The sequence below is a fragment of the Channa argus genome, chromosome 11, assembly GCF_033026475.1.
Source record: "Channa argus isolate prfri chromosome 11, Channa argus male v1.0, whole genome shotgun sequence".
Classification (NCBI taxonomy): Eukaryota; Metazoa; Chordata; class Actinopteri; order Anabantiformes; family Channidae; genus Channa; species Channa argus.
In genome coordinates, this window is record NC_090207.1 from 15,242,247 (window position 1) to 15,262,511 (window position 20,265).

The 20,265-nt window shown below is 40.4% G+C and overlaps 1 protein-coding gene across 5 annotated transcripts; it reads left to right on the top strand.

Annotated features, from left to right (window-relative positions):
* Window positions 1-175: 175 nt before the first annotated feature.
* homer1b (homer scaffold protein 1b) lies at window positions 176-20,227 on the top strand. Of its 5 annotated transcripts, none has more exons than XM_067521391.1 (9): window positions 176-809; window positions 5,930-6,086; window positions 8,012-8,143; window positions 10,008-10,100; window positions 12,215-12,363; window positions 16,860-17,016; window positions 17,221-17,331; window positions 17,438-17,518; window positions 17,661-20,227. In XM_067521391.1, exons 1-9 carry the CDS (start codon window positions 805-807, stop codon window positions 17,850-17,852), a joined length of 1,077 nt encoding a protein of 358 aa, XP_067377492.1. In that variant the 5' UTR covers window positions 176-804; the 3' UTR covers window positions 17,853-20,227. The 5 variants fall into 5 exon arrangements, with proteins under 5 accessions (XP_067377492.1, XP_067377494.1, XP_067377496.1 ...); XM_067521394.1 differs by lacking the exon at window positions 176-809 and adding an exon at window positions 885-2,730; XM_067521393.1 differs by lacking the exon at window positions 17,221-17,331.
* The last annotated feature ends 38 nt before the right edge of the window (window positions 20,228-20,265 follow it).

The following is a 20,265-nucleotide window of genomic DNA, read 5'->3' on the forward strand; positions in this document are numbered from 1 at the left end:
CGATATGCTCAAATCAATAAAGCACAAATACAGCTGCAGTATATAAACTGTGAGATATTTCAATCTATTTGTAAACGTCTCCACACATCAGAATTGGTAAGGTCAGGAATTTGTCACCTGAATCACTATGAAAAAGAAAGAGAGGCAGAAAAGACCAAATGTGGCAGAAGGACAAGACTACTTTGGGTGCAGTCAGAGCTCCATCAGAAATCGGCTTTGTTATAGCAATGCACTGGCAATAAGTGTGCGTATTAGCTGTGAAATAATGGCAGTATAGACGAGAGTGGGGGTGTAGCCTGTGAGCCTATATGGTAATGAGAGAGAGAGAGAGAGAGAGAGAGAGAGAGAGAGAGAGAATGCTAGACGCGGGTGCACTGTGTGATGCTGTGCGTTATCTACTGGCTAAATGAGGGTTCCATTTCCCAGTTCAGGCACCAAGACCTCTCCACCCTTCCAGCGAGGATCAGTAATTTACACGACAACAGCTGGGAGCCTGTCGAATCTCCACGGGACTCTGCGCTGCTGTTACTGCACTTGCTGCTTCATCACCAAACGCTCAACACCGGCCGTGAGGAAGAAGATCTGATATTCGTGCCATGTGTATAACAACATGTATGTGTGAGTTCTTGCGGTGAGAATGGAGCAGTTGCCATCAAATTCCTGCAGACACACAGAGAGTGACACAGGGGAGGCTGTCGTGTAGATAGAAGACCTTCATACGCAGCAGTCTGTACGATAGATTCGTTTTTATTGTCTGCAAAAAGGATCAGTGGTCAGGTGTCGCCTTTCATTTCGACCACAACAATGGGGTAAGTGTGACTATTTTCCCACAATCAGACTTAGTTCCCTTTCCCTCTTTTCTGTATTTGTATCAGCTGCAGATGCCTCACAGGGTATGAACTTCCCTGCCATGGAAACCACACCAGGCGTAACACAATAATAACCCTGGTGTATGCAAAAATGTGTTAGTCTGTCCTACATGATGATGAGGGTGGGTGTACATTAGGCTGACATGTGTGACATGTGTGGCTGAGTGATTTTCTGACTGCACAAGTGAATATGGAACCTTAAGCCTCTTTCTTCTCAATATGCTCTCATAGGAATGTAGAAATATAATTTAGGCCTAGCATGTTGGCGAACAAATTCTGGTCTAGATGTTGCCCCTATCATAAAAACTTTAAGAATCAAAACAAGGGGTTAAGCTGCAGTGATTCCTGAAGCGGGAATGCTGAGGGTTCTACATGTAAAGGGATTTTTGGGTGTGCTCACCAAAATGAAACGAGGAGCTTTACTATTTCACAAGTCCATATTTCTGGATTAGAAGATGGTTAGTAAAGAAATATGTCTTTCTTTCCCACTGTTTAGTCTGCACCTACATTATGTAATTCTGAAAGAAGACAACAGCGACTCTTCTAAAATATTCCCAAGCAGATTTGTGTTCTAAAATATACTCCACATCTGGCTCCAGGTCCTATTGTAAAAGAGGTCTGGGGACAATATATGAATGTCAGTAGCTACAGTGTTGCACAATAGTCAAGTGAATGGCTCCCGGTGTCTGTGGCAGCAAAGTGACAGCCACCCATCCTCAACAACAGGCACCCATCACTGAAATATCCGCCTAGTGTGTGCTGCTCATTTGCATATTTCTTAACCCTGAGCACAGCGGTCCATTTCCCCCACTGAGCCTGCCGTTCATTAACAGCTGTCTCCCACAGTTCCTGTGATTAATTGCACAGCGGGAGGTTAACAATATGTTACAGGCATTGTACGTTTTAAGGCAACAGCCAAAACTCCTGCATTAATTATTTACAATACACTGGAGGCCCCCCCAGACACCCACTCTGTCCTCCTACGGTGTGGGCAGCACATCATTCATTGGCCTCCCACTCAACTTCAGTTCTCCACTGGGCTCTGCCATACTGGTGACTAAGTTACTGTTATGCAACTGACTCAATGACTCAACTGATCCATAATGGAATAAAATTCCAAACTGCGATTCAAAGCCCTTTACTGCAAACAGTTTGTGTGTGAGTTAAAGTCTGAAAGTGTGCGGGTGCAGATGATATGAAAGTGTACATGGGGTAGATCTGTTGTCTGGCCGCCTGTTTAGCAGTAATGACACAGACAGAAAGAGTCATATTTCACTTCCGGTCTCGTGGCTCAATACCAAGCCTCTTACAGCTCTAATGGGGATGGCAGAGAGGAGAGCATTAGTGTTTCATGAGAACTGGAGATGCCTATCAACACTCTCTTTGGAGCGCTCTCACTTCCTTGGGCAGATAAACTCAGTTTCTCTCCCTTTGTCTTTGCTTGTTTGTGTGGGTGTGAGACAGAGAACGATTGAGTGTTCACAGGCAGGTACATCTCAGGTCATCCAAGCTGTTCCCAGTAGATGGAGCGACAGGGATCTTTTTTGTTTAATGACTTCTCGCTACCTTAAATAAGATCTCCTCAACTTCAAGTTCCACTCCGTTGAAGGAATGAAAAACTCAAGAAACAAGGACAATTTCTACAGAATGGAGGGCTAAAGGTGAAGGTGGCAGGTGAAATCTCCTGAGATGCATTGTTCCATTATCCTGCTGTTTCACTGTCAGAGCTTGCAGAAAGAGGGACAGATCCACAGTCAAAGAGGACATGCTTAAGTAAAAGATATAATCCAGCCATTGTGGTATAAAATGATTACTCCGCATCTCAAAGATTTGTGCATCAAACCCCAGATGCCCAGTGAAGGTATATGAAACTGGCTACATGTTGTTAAAAAGTAATAAATGAGTGTGTGCGCGTATGTGTATGTTTGTTCAATTCTTATGTTAAATCATTTGTGAGCACTAGTTCAGAGCTTAACATGTGTAGCCAATAGGCAAGAGCCCCAGCCAGATATATTTTAATAAGTGGCATCTCACCATCTAGTTTTTGTTTATTTTTTTATTTGACACCTATTATTTTAACACCACAGATATCATCCATCCATCCATCCATTGAATGTAACCGCTTATCCTTTGTAGGGTCACAGGGAAGCAGGAGTCTATCCCAGCTTTCATATGGGGAGAGGTGGGGTCCACTTTGGACAGGTCACATGACAATCTCAGGGCCACCACAGAGAGACACACAAAGACAGACACCCATTCACACTCACATTCACACGTAAAATTTAGAGTCACCAATTAACCTAACATCCATGTCTTTGAAACCGAGTACCTGGAGGAAACCCAAGCAAGCAGGAGGAGAATATGTTAACTCTACACTGGGGTGTGAACCCTCAACCTTCTAGCTGTGAGGCGGCTTCACGGGTTTTAACATTTTCATTGGGCACTACATATTACTTTGGTAGAAAGTCGTCTCAGTTAAAAAAGAAGGAAACTCTGGGTTATCAGAAAAAACAGGGGCATTGTTTCTGACAAGAGATTTTACTGTTGAAGTGTTTCAGGTTTGTTTGTTTTTTCAATCACCTCAATTGTACTGGGGTGTAAGCAGAAATATGTCAAAACTGGAACAAATAAATTCAGAAATAAACGTAGAGGTAACTGAAAAAAAAATATATCATTAAAGCAGCTCAAGTGTGATCGATGTGAGCAGCACACAGTCATAGTTCATATAATTGTGTACACCACAGTTTCCCACTACCTCCATCATTTTCTCAGAGAAGATGCGTGAGTTAATCAGTACTGGAGCTTTTCCTACATCCATCACCTCCTCCACATTCTCCTCATCCCTCCCTCCATCTCTCACTTTATCACTCTCCTTCCCTCCCTCTTACATTCTGCTTGTCTTCTGTCTCTGTTTTAACATTCGTGTTCTATCACCTGCCCTTGTGTCACGCAATACACTTTGCATGCTAAATAGCTCTTCCTCCTCCTTCTTCCTCTTTCTACTCCACACTTTATCTTTTACCACCTATTTACATCCCACTGAAATGACGCCCTAACTTATACTCTCGCTTTTGCTTTTTTCCTCCTCCATTTCCTCTCACCATGCCCTCCCTGACCTTTCCCACCTCACCCTTATGCTAGACTGTACTGCTTCTGTTTGCCACATTCACTCTCTTGTTTATACTTCTTTCATGCAGTGATGAAAAATAGATGGGCTCTTAAGGCATTCCCTGCTGCGTTCTGTCTCACTATTGCTAAATCTATGAATCCACCATCTAGCCTACACGCTACTGCCATAGTGCATAACTACATTGCAGGGGATCAACATGTTCTGAAGTGACCCCTGTGTTGTCCCAGGTCTAATACATCTGATCCTTTTCCTTTAGTAGATATATGTGCTTTTAAGGAAGGAAATACATAGAGAAATAATATTTACTCCTAGCCTTAAATCAAATTATTTCTTTTATCATTTATTTTACTGTCTTTTAAAAGTTCACTTGTAGGAATAGATGCAGCTTTTTTTGACAACTGGTGGGTGTCATTTTGGAAGAGAACTCTTTGGCACAGGCATTCATGTAAAAATCAAAGCACAAGAACACTGCTGTGTCTGGTACACATACAATCAAGCTACAAGAAGTGCAAATTTTGCCACAGCTCCATCAAATTATGCAATGAAAAATGCTGCCAGTTACCAAGCAGCTCTTGCACAGATCATACGGACAGGCCGTGGTTGTGTGATGTGTGCAGGGAGAGAGTTGAAATGACTCACAGTTCCACCACTTACACTGCTGTCGATGATTATGATAATTCGCACACAGCACTCCACAAGCAGCTTTGTGGAGTGGCATTAATCATCCCAGATTCACTTTGACTTTCTATACTCCCCACATTCCCCATCATTCTCTTTCTGTCAAACTTCCCTCTCTCTGTCTCTTCCTGTCTCCATGTTTTTCTTTCTTTCCCAGTCTTGGCTAATCACACACATGAGGGGTGCTACTGCTGAATTTTAATATTCGTTTATACAGCAAGCCTTTGATGTCCCCCCTTCACCCCCTCAGTGCAGTGTAAGCACTTCTCTATCTCCTGCTCTGCCAGCACTGCCAGCCCAGAATATCTCCCTCTGCACTGTGCGCTTTGTACTGTGTGTGTGTGTGTGTGTGTGTACTGACTGTACATAATACCCAAAAAGCCCCCTAACAATACTGGAATATATCGGGGTGTTGTAAGAGCAAACCAAGGACTGTGGGATAAATGAAGGGTGAAGGTAGCGTTGAATAAGTGGTGATTTTTTTGTCAGCAAATAAAGATGGCTCTATTATCTTCACTTGGATCAGTTTAGCTTCATACCATTAACAGCTAAACGCTGGTTTAAGTGTCACACTGGGGTCAGTAGGGAATTAAATAATCCATACTGAACTCATCTTGGAGTTGTTATTCTGATCTAAGCTACAAACAACCACTAACACACTTGTGCATAAATACAAATGTATAAACCAGCATGTTTGTAGCATTGTGTGCAGATGTTTATGTATTATGTATGTGTCTATCTGGAAACTGTAGCTCTGTGGGGTGTGTACAGTAGTTAACCATGGCCTACTGTCTATATTTAGCTTTAAACCCTCTCCTTTTTCCCCCATGGTCTCCTGTGTGACCCTTTCTAGCTGCTGCAGACATTCCGATATCAGAGCAGGGAGAGACGGTGCTGCCTTACACAGAGACAAAGACAGAGAGAGCTTCAGTTGGAGAGCTTCATGTATTTAGCATGTAGATTTGAGCTAATGTATGTAGGGGATAATATAGACTGAAGGTGTGTGTAGGAATCTGTGTAGTTTAGTGCAGTTAGCTCATAATCCATGTTATACAAGGCTGTGAGTTTATGTAGAAGTTCTGTGATTGCTATCATTCCGTGGTGCAGCTATGGAGGAGGGCGAATTGGTACTTCGGTTGCCAGGGCGATCTGACTCCCCCCTGGGCAGGGGTTTTGGTGCTGGCAGTGGGTTTGGTGAGACGTTGGTGTTGAGGCACAAGGAGGTTCACCACTTCTTCTTCGTTCCCTTCAGGGAGCAGCCCATCTACAGTACGAGGGCCCACGTCTTCCAGATTGACCCCAACACTAAGAAGAACTGGTTGCCCACCAGCAAGCATGCTGTCACCGTCTCCTACTTCTATGACAGCACGCGCAATGTCTACCGCATCATCAGCCTGGATGGTACCAAGGTGAGCTGTGGATATTTCATTATACCATTCCTACTGCATGTATTGGGATATTTTTAGTTTTTAGCTAACTTACATGGTTTTACTGTATTGATTTGTTTCAGATGTTTCAGTATAATCACCTCATCACACATCAAACAGCCTTCGCACTATGATCTAATGAGTGTTAATGGTGTTAATAACCTCAGTACTGGACACTAATGTGCAGACACATCTTAAAGGAGCTCAGTGTTGCAGCCTGTCTCAAGACTGACAGTTCACATTTCAGCATGTCTGTTCATGTATTTGTGAGTGCACATCTGTATCTGCTAGTCTGGACGTCAGAGTCTCTACCTTATGTATCAGGATATTCTTGTTTGAGGTCCAGGACAAATATATTTCTGCTGGACATGTTATAATTGAGTTAGAGCTTAGCATGACTAAAGCCCAAGAAGAATTCTTTATAGGGAGAGGCACACAGTCATACACATGCACACTCGTGGACAGTTTTAGAGAGAGTAGGGCTGAAGTTAAATAAGAGAAACAGATATAAAAGTGAGAAGAATGTTTGGTAGAAGAGTGACACCATGTTAATGAGAAAACTAGTAAAATGTGAAACAGTAATGGGAGTAAAAGGAAGAACAGAGTTTAAAATCAGTGATCGAGTGTGAGTAAACCAAATTAAATTAATTAGTTATCCTAAATTGTACAACTTTGTAACCCACACTTATGAGTTTTACCTGCCCAAAACACATCCCAACTGCAATCTCAGCTATTACACAACCATGGTAATTGATCAGTCATTAATTTTTCAATTCGTGTAAAAAAGAAAGTTTAATTATATTTTGTAACAAACAATTTATTATTCTGTCTCTCCATCCCATCAATGTCTATTTCACTAACCCCTGGTCCAACAGCTGGGCACTATAGTTTTTATTAAATGTTGCTCAAACAGGAATAATTGCTGCATTTGTTAGGAACTGTCCTCTGTGGCAAATTTGGTGATTTACTCAGTATTAAACATGAAGGTGTATGTGAGACTGATTTAAAATAAAACAACCCGGGTCGTGGTTCCTGTTTGTTTTAGTTTTTAAGCTTTCACCAAATTTGTTACTATGTGTTTGTTACTTTGTCTGGAGCTGCCATCTCCTTCCTCACTTCCTTTTCATCATATAGGGCTCTGCTCTGCCTTCTATATACCGTGTGTGTTTTCACTGTGTTTGCTTACTGATGTAGGACCCATACATTTTGCCTATAGATTTTCAGTGTAAAACTCAAATATTTTTTTGGGTTGCTAAGCTGGGTGTTATTTTGTTGGAGGGTGTGACACTACACTCAAGACCTTGAAGTTGCATATATGCTTTTCTGGTTTCCAGTGTCTTTTACACATACATCCAAATTTAAACAAAAGTAGTATGGTTTGCTGATTATTATCATAACTAATTAATCTATCAATATTTTTTAAAATTAATTAGACAATTACTCTATAAAACATTACATGTTCAGCTTAATTAGCCAAAAGATTCACAGACCTTGTTTTGACCAACAACCAACCAACTATCTGAACAATATCTAAAACACAACAATATTCAGTTGAAAATTAAATGAATACCATAACAAACACCTTTAAGAAAAGAAAAGAAAAGAAAAGAAAAGAAAAGAAAAGAAAAGAAAAGAAAAGAAAAGAAAAGAAAAGAAAAGAAAAGAAAAGAAAAGAAAAGAAAAGAAAATTGATTAATAAACTAATCAATTACTTGTTTTGCCGAGTCTGATAATGATTAAATAAATTGAGCTTTAGTTTCATTGATACTTTTGTCTGTTATTCTGATTTGTTGTGCAAAAAAACTCAACTTAGACATTCAAAAAGCTTATGCTGTGGTTTAAGAGGTTACACACACACTGCAGTAATAAAGTTAGTACATTTAAACTGGGCTGCTTCTGTCTTGCAGGCAATAATCAACAGCACCATCAGTCCCAACATGACATTTACAAAGACCTCACAGAAGTTTGGTCAGTGGGCGGACAGTCGAGCTAACACTGTCTACGGTCTGGGATTCTCCACTGAGCATCATCTATCCAAGGTACCGCCCCCATCAACCCACCCACATACACATAAATCATATCTATTATAAACTTTAAAACATCAATCACTTCTCCCCCAATCCCTGAGAGGATGACAAGTCAGCTTTTTTTTTACTGTACATACAGTGTTTTCTTCTAAGTGTAGGATCTGCCTGGCAGTCAGTCCTAATGAGGCTTTTTTCTATGTGTTTATGAAAGTTTAATACTGTATATGTGTGGGTTCACTTTCGTGTGTTGGCACGTGTATGTGCATGTAAGTAGGCGGTGGTTCTCCTCTGCAGTATGAATAAGCTCTGTCATGAACTGGGGAGGATCACGGCATCCCCACTGCCAGCACAGCACACACACATTACAACAAAGCTTAACACTATAGGCAGATTCTCTCTTTGAGGAAAGCAAGCATAGAGAGGCTGATAACAATAGTTGACATTTCCTGTTTCATTTCATGTACTCAACATTAATAAGCCTTGGGACCTGGAGGTGGACAGTTCAGATGTTAATTTCCTAAACTTAAATGAAGAAGCACCCAGCTGGAGCTGGCAACCCTGGACTCTTAAAGCCAAGGAGATGGACAGCAGACAGTGTTGCCTGAATAAAAAAGAAAATATTAAGTCTGTGTGCAGTCCTCCTTGTTCAACGTCCTGAACTAGCAACACTTGGGACTAATAAGTTAGGTTTACTTTGACATTTTAAGTACATTTAACAACAACAACAGCTTACAGATGAACTGCACCAGCCATACACAGTACTTTGTTTGGTGGCCAGGTGCACATTTGTCTAATTAGGCAGTGTCGGACAATATACGTATTTACAATATATTCATTCCCCAGGTTTTCCTCAACTAAATATTTACCTAATAATTTATTGTTGTTTAATTAATAATAATGCATACTGATAGACATAGCTCTTTGTATCCACCAAATCCAATATTGTTCTAATCTAGTGTTGATAGTATTATATTGAGTTATTGATGAGTTATTATTGAGTTGTTATTTTTTTTCAATTTTTTCAATTTGGCAAATGTAGAGCATGTTTGGTTTAACTGATTACACAGGAACTTTGACGTGTATTTATCTGCCATTTAGAAGCTTTTTTCTTGGTTTAAAGTTTAAATACTGTGAGCTAACTGTGCCAACACTCCTGAAGCACTTATACTGAGAACTACTGCATTTAGATGGCTGTAACAGAATTATAATATTACACTGAAGTGAAATGAAATTGAGTTATTCAGTGCAACCTAACTAATATCAGACAGAAGACTGGCTCCTGCAGAGCTGTCAATTTGATTTCCTCACCATTCAGCTCTCTGCAGTACAGTATATACTAAATTAGTCTGTAAAACTGTGGGAGTAGCTTCAGTGATGAACTGCACCCTAAAGGGAAAAGTTATACTTGTGCATAATGTGTGATGAGTGTTTATATTTGCTCGAAGCCCCTCAGCTGATCTCACCTTACCACTTCAGTCTCTCTGGATATATCTCAGCTCTCAACAAAAATAACCTTGGAGATTGACTTTAGCCACTGTCAACATCTGGTTAAAGGAAAAGCGTTTGTGAAAAGCTTTTCCAAAGCTTAACTTGTATTTGTTTGTGTGTGTTATACAAGCGTTAGAAACAATGACCTAGTTAGCTCATGTTTCTGCTGAGGCATTATGGGTAAAGGCTTTCTTTTCTAAGTTGCACTGTGAGTTGTTATTGGGAACAGCTCTTCCTTTCCTGGGGCTTCACACTTGACCTATTACACACTGATCTATCTGTGTGTGTGTATGTGTGTGTGTGTGTGTCCCCATACACACTCTGAACAGATTAAACTGCAGTATTATATGAATTGCAGTCCATAATAATGTCTCTCCTCTGTGTCCAGTTTGCAGAGAAGTTTGCGGAGTATAAAGAAGCAGCCCGTCTTGCAAAAGAGAAAAGTCAAGAAAAGATGGACATGGCCACGTCTCCTTCTCAGGTAAAAAACCAAAGTTCCCCAGTATTGTCAGCCCAATCATGGCCCTTTGTCACAAGCATGTTATTTATAAGCATCTCATGAACAGGTAATACAAATCTTATAGCAAATATATGCAAATGTGCCTTTAAGTGGAAAATGTCAAAATGTTGATGGAAGTGGTGGACTGGTATTCAAATGCCAAATTTACTTACAAACACATTACTTTCAAAATACTCCATTATAAGTAAAGCAAATTAATGAAAATCATGAATTTCTCGATTAATAATGCATCATGTCTACTCTTTAGTAAAAAGTAATCAATTATATAGTACAACATGTAATTGTGAGGGGACTTTTGTTTTGTTGTGAGATGTATTAAGAAAATATGTAAGTGAAGTGCAAGAGCTCCAAAAATTGTACTTGATTCACTATACTAGGTTACATTCCAATCCTGCATGACCCTGTAGGAGATACTGACACCGAGGTCCTGAAACAGTATACACCAATATGATACATTTTCTCTGCTCACACTGGAAGAAACTACAAAGCTGTTTGTGGACTCACCATAATTTGGAAAACATAATTAGCCTGTATTTTAGGTATTTGTTTGTGTGCAGTATCTAATAATAGAGTGTTTTAGGCCATGTGTGACTGCATCTGAAAGAAAATTAGCTTGTTTCAGAGGAAAATCCCCAGAGAAATTTGTTCTTTAATCTAAAGGCTGTTAACCGGCTTCATGTCCTCGTCTGTTCATTATGGAGGCTAGAGGAGCGCACTACAACTACAGTCTGTTTCATGTACTGTTAATGATGCAGCCAACATGGGTTGAAATGCTACAGTAGCTTGTGCTTCCCATGGGAGGATGCTTTTTTAATGAAGCCAAGTGGACAGCTTCTCTCTCTTCAGGGGTTGAAGGCTGCATGTGCATTGGCCACCAACCACACTGTGGCTGTGAAACTGAAGGTTTAAGAGTTTCAGTTTTCCTGCTACAGGCCTGCCATCATGTACTGAAGCTCTGTGTCACTGAAAGTTAGTGCTTCACCCACATCCCTGCTGGCTTTTATTCTAACTTCCAGATCCTGTATTTTCTTTCCTCTATATACTGTAAATTAAAAACTTAGAGTGAACAATTATTCCAATAACACTAGAAAACAATCAGCCAAATGCTTCTGAAAATGTTGATCTCAAAAGGCCAGACCCCATGGCAATGCATTGCGAACAGATATTAAATGGTATACTAATTAATGTGAAGTGTAAAATGTCACATCAGCCATAGTATTCCTCTTATCTCTGCCTGCCTGCTTGTCTATTAGCGACGTACAGGCAATGTCACCACTGCTACTGTATTGTGAATCGTAATAGCTTTGTTTTATGTATGTTCAGCAGCTAAATTATTTTTCTCGTGTATAATTCTGTGGTTGTATGGGATATAAAGATAAGCATTAATCTGTAATTCTGCAATTGCCCAGTGCTACAGTGAACTATTTAATAGCCTATAGGCTCAAGGAGCTGCTCACTAAGATACAGAAATGTTAAACAGCACAGCAGCAAGAGCTTTATCAGGGTGAGAGACAAAAGCCCCATGTTCCCCAAATACACACACAGCCATTTCTCATGTCAGCTTGTATTTGGAAAAGTTCATACAAATTTATGTACACACTTGTGTTTGTTAATAAAAAAAAACATTTAATCAATTACTTAATTATCGCAATTTTTATTCTAATACATATAAATGTTATTGATTAGTAATTTACAGGTAATGCAATAATAATAAATAATTTACAGCCTAAAGTGCTGCCATTTTAGTGGATAAATGCATAATTTCCCGTTTGTCTGAAGCTGTTTTTCTGAAAATTTAACCAGTCACCATTTAGAACAAAATAATTTAGCTTTTGTTAAAGTTTTTTAAACCACAATATTTAAACATTACATAAAATAACTGACACAGATTTGTATTTGTTGCTATGGAAATATCACAGATGGTACAGATGTAAATGTTTGAGCATTTAAACGTTGTTTTCTGCGTTATCCTATACTGACTAATAGTGAGAATACTGTGACATTTCAATAATATCCGATTTATTATTTATTTTCTAACTGGCAGTGACAGCTAAAAGACTTTGTTTCACATGTAGGAGTCTCCAGCCGGCGAGCTCTCCTCGCCTTTGACCCCTGTGACTCCGCCTATGGAAAATATCAACGGGACAGATGAAATCTGTGACACCACTCCCAACACAGACACCCGTCCTGAGCCGGCACAGAACGCACTGGCCTTCGCACACAGGTACATACCACATTGTAATTTGTTCACTGTCCTGTTTTGTTACGTTTTCTACAGTGGAGATGGTAATTTGACCAAATACACTCACTGTCACAGTGACATTTCACACACTGTAATAAAACAGATTCTCTTTTTTGTTGTTTTTCGGAGGAACAAAAGACAACCAATTTATTTTTTTTAGACCTTCTTCTGTCTTCTTGCCTGCCTGCACCTATATATGTTGCATGTCAGCATAGTAGTAAACTCTCTCTATTCACCGCTGCTTTCTCATGTTTCCCCCTTCTAGGGAGCAGTTTAAGACTTGTCGGGTCTGCTCTTTCTGATAGGGATGTCATTACAAGTCCTGACTACTGCAACATTATAACTGCGCAAAACAAAAAGTGTTCAGACAAACATTCCATGAGGCATGAGCCTGCAGGTCAGCAAACTAATAAGTTACAACAGCGTACTAAAACTCCAGTGAAGAAGAAAATGGGTGCAATGAAATTAAAGGACTTTTCATTGAATCAAATCCGTGGCATTCACACACTGTCACTTCACACAGACCAGCAAAAGATGTAACCTTAAGTGTTTCTCAGGAATGACGAATTAGTCAAGTTATTTGCTTTGTTCAATCTGAGCATGTTTGGACATATATTAAGTTAGTTTTATGTTTGCCTAATTCAATGCAATAACACATTTAAAATGCAACTTCAAACCTTTTGACTTTTATCTTGTTGTATGCATAACAGAGTATGCGATAGTGTTACCTCTATGCATGCACCACTATTGTTGTATATATATATCGGTTGTGTCCTGTTGTGTCCTGTTATTCAAATGGATAATTCATATGCCATGTGATTGTCAATGCTGGGTGATTTGCATTGTGTAAGATAAAGAGGTCAACGTGCCATGTAAAAATGTGTGCTGTCTTTAAAGACTTTGTGAAGAGGTGCGGCTATAAGGTCCATTACCAAAAAGGTGTCATAAAGCATTTATGTAAGACTTATATAACATGCTATGGTAGTGGGAGGATGAGAAAGAGCCAGACCGACAGACAGACATACAGAGAGGTTGCGTCAGAAACTGGGAGGAGAGGTAGCGACACATGGAGAGGTATATTGTATAAAGTCTGTAATGAGTCATTGATACCCAGACATCGACCAACTGCACACACTCACTGAAATAAATAAAATAAACAGTAGGGCATGGGCAATGATCAATTGAGTGACTGAAATTTTTTTTTCCTCAGGAGAGGAAATGTTCGGTCCTATTATCTACTGCTACTTGTAGTTGACTGCACACACAGGTCTTTTCATTTGTAAAATCTCTGTAACTTCTGCCACTTTTGTTTTTTTCTCTGGCTGCGATACTTATTAATTAAAGTTATCAATCAATTGTTTAATGTATTATTCTTTTTGGTTAACTATTAGCGATTGAATGTAGAGTTTAATATTTTTAAAGAACTTTTTAGAGATTTTAGAGACACTTGAAGATGTGTTGAATCTGTAAAAGCAGGCTGAGGTGCAAATGCTTAGAAATTCTCTCTGCTACATCATGAACTCCGTTAGGCTACACAGAGATGTGCAGTGAAAGCAGGATGTAGAGAGGACACCCACCGGCTGCTGCAGCCTTGCTGCTGATGTGTCTATTAATGCTGCATGCGTGGGAGATGGGGTCGACACTCAGCATTCGCGATGGCAAGCGTGGACGTAACAAGCCAACCTTAGTCTCATACTTCATCTCAGAGGCATATGCAGAGAAGATAGATGCAAAGACAATCCACATATTTTCCGACATAATCCTCTTTTTCTGAATTGGACTTCAGTTTAGTACCTACCCTGGGTTGGGTATCATCTCACATGTCTGTCATTTTTTGCAGTAGCAACATTAGCCTCACATGTACCTCAAACTGCAATTAAATACATTATCTGACAATTTGCTCAAAAGTGTCTAAGCCTGATGTTGATTTGAAAGCCAATATATTAGAATAAAAGTACTTATCATGGATTTGGGACGTGTTTACTTGTATGTAACAACATTATAAACACACATGGAGACACAGGTGTTGTCTTTTTTCAGCAGAACATTATCATCATCTTGGATTTTCTCTCTTGTGTGTCAGGAATTAGATGATGACTTATCTGAGTGCCATATACACCCCACTGCTGCTTAGCAGGGCTGTGTAGGCAGGTATGTGTGGGTGCAGAGAGCAAAAGAAGGAAGGGATGAGAGACAGCTGTATCCAAAGCTGTGAGAGATTTTTTTCATATTGCAGGATGTAAGTGTGTTTGGCAGGTCTGCTATGGAGCATTTTGAATGGTTTTCTGAATATTGGAAGACCTTTTGTTGGAACTGCCTTGGCTCTACTGCATGTGAATGGACTTCTAAAGTTGGAGGATGTAGGTGTCCATCGGTGGGTTTGTGGTAGGCTTGTGTAAACAAAAACAGGGCTGATGTCATACCTCAGGGTGCCATGACGCCTTTTTTCCTCCGGTGCTGCCATGGCAACTGCTCTGCATCCCTGCAACTTGAAGGGCTATGTGAGGAGCAAAGACCTACCTGACAATGCATAATGGTCAGGACATCGCAGAAACACAAGAGGGCTGTTGAAAATTCTTGTATGTCACACAAGTTTATGCTTTGTGTTTGGCAGCTTTATTGAGCCTAGAAACCGAATTATACTTGAAAAAGATGTAGTAAAGCACAAAACAGATTTCTGATGTTTTATTCAGGAGTCATGGTGTATTAGCAGTGTTACAGGATATGACCAAATTACAAAACAAACCCATTCAGTATTCAGACACCGCACAAAATCTGGTCCTATGCTGTGTCCTGTCATAACACATTCTGTTTTAGGTGGCATTATATTTCTCACATCACACAAATTAAAGCAGTGAAAAATGTTAATTTTACTCAAAAACAGTGAGCAAAATTTCACATAATCTTAAGCTGATACAAACAGGAAATAAACGCTTCTTCGGGTCAAACGTCACACAATTGGCTCTTTAATTTTAAGCATCATCAAATTACATAATGACAAGCAAATGAAAATGTAACCAATTCCTCACAATAAGACATTTATTTTGTTTAAATAATCACATCTTTACAATGAGCAGTTAAGTGACACAGCAGCAGCTAACTTACCCCCCATATGTCTTGCACAGCTTCATGTCTGCTCTGCTGTCCTCAGCTGGAATTGTGTTCAGGTGCCCTCCTGAAACCTTTCAGCCAGAATCAGTTAATGAAGATGAACACCGGTGTCAAAATACCTTGTAGTCTTCTCTCTGATAATTTTCCCTCTATCACTCTCCCTTGCTGTCTCTGTCTCTCTCCAGTTTCACATCTTGACGTCTCGCCTGCTCTCCTGCTCTCCGAGCCGGTGTGTGGGGTTTATACATTGGCGCGGCTGCGTGCCTTGGTGACAGCATCGCTCCGTGTGTATGTGCCTGTGTGTCAGTTAGTATGTGCATGTGTAGGATGAAGTGTCTTCTCTCTCTTATGCGTCACACACGCAGACACACTTGCACTCACAGAGGGGGTGGCTGTTGTGTAAGAACTCAAGGCGCCGTGGGAGTCCTGAGTGAATTCAGACTTTACACTTTACAGAGTGGGTGTTATTGCATAGTGGAGTACTGCTGCAGTTAGTGAGCATATATGTGTGTGTCAGTGAGGGGGTGGATCAAAACTGAAAACACCATTGTAATGGGTCATGCACAGAACCTCATCATTCCTTGAAGAAGCTAAGCTTCCTTTTGTGTTTGTGTATGTGCTTCCACTGCTGGGAGGAATTACTTTGAAGTATGTGGGAGTAGGAGCTCCCTTTCAAAGGTGCTTGAGTTGATGTTGGTACTCTACAGCATTAAGGTCTCTCATACATTCTCCCGCCCAAGTCAGACATTATGTGAGAGACAGAGTTGGCATTATGTAAATCTTATATGAATGCCTGCAGTACTCGCATTTGCTTATAGTGGTCATACATACACTATATTTAATATTATACTTTAGCCTTGAACTATTTACTTGATGGTTTATATAAAAGTGTTTTTTACACCACCATTTTCTCCCACAGAAAATGCAATCACATTTAGACCATTTACTCCTTCCCTTTTATCACTCATCTCATCATCTGGTCTGTGAGTAGCTGAACCCGATTAGGCTCCAGCCAGTCTGAGGATATAATCTCAGATTACAACTCATGTGGCAGACAGTTGCTTTGAGAGCAACTGGCTGGGAAGTGCCAACCTGCAGCCAGAGTGCTTGCTGGAGGAACGATGCATACATGGATGGAGCTAGGCTTCACTATCAAAATGTCGTAAAAAGCGAAAAAGGAAAAACACAAGGATTCAAAACTGAGTACAAAGATATTCAAACAAGAAGACACAAACTGACCAGAAACACACACAAAATAGTCTTACAGCCATGGTAATGACTTGATGCTGCAGAATTAGATCGGACATCAAGCTCTTATCCTCGTATGTTGCTGTTGTGGTAAAATTACATGTTCCTGTGTTATGCAGCCCTGCCATGACAAAACATTGGGAGGCTGAACTGGAGGCACTAAAAGGGAACAATGCCAAACTAACTGCAGCTCTGCTGGAGTCCACAGCCAATGTCAAACAGTGGAAACAACAACTGGCTGCCTACCAGGAGGAGGCAGAGAGACTACACAAACGGGTGAGGGGTACATGTTTACATGAATGATTAATTCACTCAAATTAAATAGGTGGTATCATTTGGAAGAGATTGTGTGAAGTCAAGATGAGATGATGGGGAAAAAAACTGATGACTATAAGCATGAGGTAGAGTTGTCTGGGCATGAAAGAGATTTGGTTTCTGTTATATACTCTCTCACTCAAAATGTCCATCTGGTCCTTTCAGGTGACAGAGCTTGAATGCCAGAGCAACCAAACCCCGGTAATCAAATCCCAGAAAACTGAACTCAACCAAACCATAGAGGAACTGGAGACTACGCTAAGGGATAAAGAAGAGGTGTGTGTGTGTAGGGGAGTGAAAGAGTAAAGGGTTGTGGCTTGCACCGAAATGGAAAGGCATCTTACAATCAGTTATTTCATCTATTTTTCTATATGTTCTGTAGGAAATGGAGAAGTTGAAAGAAGAGCTCGAAAACATGAATGACCTGATGGAACAGAAAGACTCTCTAACTCAAAAGCTGGAGGTAGGTGAAAGAAAAAGACAATTTTTCCCTTAAAGAGAATTTTGTTTTTTATAATACAAATACTGATTCATGTCAGAAGGTCAGAAACAAACAGCCCCTCATTAACACAAACACACCAACAATACTGTCTCTCTATTTGCAGGAGATGGAGTTACGCAGTCGTGTGCTTGAGGAACAGTTGGCAGGTGCAGAGCAGCGGCTGGAGGAGAACCAGGAGGAGCAAGAAAACTTCAGAAAGAGCCTGCGGACACTGCTGGAACTGCTGGACGGCAAGATCTTTGAGCTCACGGAGCTCAGAGACACCTTGGCTCGACTCATAGAGGAGGCCAGCTAGAGATGGAGCTGCCTAAGCTTCACGAACAGAGCCATATGTTAACTTACACCCTGACACCCCCAACTCACCCACAACTGTCCTACCCACCACACCCCACCTTCTCCCAAACCGCACACAAAAAAAGACTGAGACACTGCACTGCCCCATATCTAATTTTGCTCAAAAAGGGCAGCTATTTCCCTGTTTTTACCTTGCAAGCATTGAGCTCCAACCAACCACAGGCACTCCTGTAGTTCAAGACAACACAGGGACTACCTCATCTTGCCTTCTGATTGGCTAGTGTGGGGATAATCTCGGTTGAATTGACTTTTCCAGATTTTTTGAGATGCCTGGCTGCCACACTGCAACTCCCTCCTTACCCGCCCACATACACAGACAAACTCACAAAAAGCTAACTTGAGAACTGTGCCTCAGTGCCATCTGCTGTATGACTGAGAATGCTGCACCACAGCTTGCAGCATCACAATGTCACCCCATCCTCCCTCTTTCTCTTTTCTTCCTCTCTAAACTGCCCCCCAAGGAGAATGTTGAAAGTCATGTGGAAATAATAGCTGTTACGACTCAGAACTGCGCCAAAGCTGCCAAATCCCCCCAAAATATTGTCCTCTAACTAGCAGATGCTTTGATCCAAAGTGACTTACTCTACAGAGGGCTGAAAAGAGGAACAGATGTTCGAGCTCGGGCTGCCAGCAGAGCGTCACTGGAAACAGCAAATTAAAGGATGGCTATCAACAAACCGTCTACAAACTGAACAGTCTTACCTGCTTACCTGGACTGGCATTGTTTAGACACACAAGGGTGCGGGGAAATGGAGTATGGTTTACTTCTTAAGCAAAAATAAAAGAGTGCTACTGCATATTTAGAACCGTACGTGAAAGATGAGTACTGATTCTTCCAGAGGCATACCACACTGAAATGTTTAATGGCGTGTGCCCTTGTTAGATTTGCTTCCACCACCACAGTCAACTGACCTGTCTTCCTGCCAAACGTAGTGTGTTGTGTGTTTCAGAACAAGGCCTGACCTTCGACATAGTGTGTGCCTTAAAGCACACAGAAGTGGACACACCATATGTGTGTGAGTCTTGTGCTGTGAGAGGAAGACCCTGTTCTTAGACATCAAGGCCAACACACACACACTCACACAAACACACACACAGAGAACAATAGCAGACAGGCCCTATACAACACCTCTAACTATATCAGGTACTCTACTCAGTGAACTCACACAAATAGGTCAAATGCAACTTAAGCTGAGCCCCCTTGTATGACAGAAAGTGTACTACCGTTGACCGCGAACCTGTGTGGCAGCCCTGTCTGGTCAAAGTAGTGCAATATGAAGGGCTTATAGAGTGTCATCTATGTGTTCATAAATCGCCACCCTCAGTGAAACTGGCCACAGATTTTCACTCTTCATTGGTGAATACCGAACTGTACCCAGTTTCTACTCTTTTTTTTTTACACAGGATGTAATACTGATGATATAATTATAGAACTGTATAAGACAACTTTGTACTCATGATGATGTTGTAAGTGAATGGATGGATAGCTCAAATGCAGTAACACCCTGCAGTGGCTTATTGTTGTGTATTAACCTATGGAAAACTATGTAAATACACTGTTACATGTTCTAAAGTAAAATATAAACTTCTAAATCAGCTCCTGTACTGATAAAATCTGAAACTGCATCTTTAAATCCCTTCCTTTAAAATCACTCAATGTATATAAAACGCTTTGTCCTAACAAGATATGCTCACAAGAGAAACATGAAATGATGCTTACATTTTAATTGAGCACCCACTTTTTCACTGCGTACAGTTTCATTATCAAGTCCTGGCACAACATGATTGCGTACTCAAAATATTACAGGCAGTTAAACTGGTTAATACACTAGAATAAGACACGTGAAGGGAAATGTTACCCTATTTTTTCTTTCCAGTTCAACTTTGACAGTTGAATGACAGAAATTGAATACCTTAATATTAATGCTATTGTTAATCAATGCCTTTGTACAGTAGTGGACAAGAAGCTTTTAATTATCCTGTTTTGTAACTTATGGTATTTAAATGCAGGTAATATTATTGTATTTAGAGGTATGAGAAGACTGGCAATATTTTTGACTATTTAAAGTAATTTTGAACTCATGATATTAAAGAGGTACCTCAGGCTACAGATGTTCGTAGATTGGTGAGACTTGTGTGTTTGCAGATGAAAGGATTTAACAAATGGTGGAGAAAAACGATCAGGAGACATACCTGTTGGTGCTTCAGCCAAACTAAATCTTTTGTTGAATTTAAAGAATTCTACTTGGCTAAGAACACACCTCTGTGAACTGAGAAATGCTATGTTTTATATTCAAATACAGTGATTGCAAATTTCAGCGTGTGTTCAACTCACATTTGTTCTGTTCCCTTTT

What these genes read in the sequence shown, in the direction of transcription:
- homer1b (XM_067521390.1), top strand. Translation starts at nt 5,787, where the DNA reads ATGGAGGAGGGCGAATTGGTACTTCGGTTGCCAGGGCGATCTGACTCC. An exon ending in TCAGCCTGGATGGTACCAAG is followed by an intron (nt 6,087 to 8,011) that starts GTGAGCTGTGGA and finishes TCTGTCTTGCAG; the next exon opens with GCAATAATCAACAGCACCAT. An exon ending in CAGAGAGACTACACAAACGG is followed by an intron (nt 17,017 to 17,220) that starts GTGAGGGGTACA and finishes TGGTCCTTTCAG; the next exon opens with GTGACAGAGCTTGAATGCCA.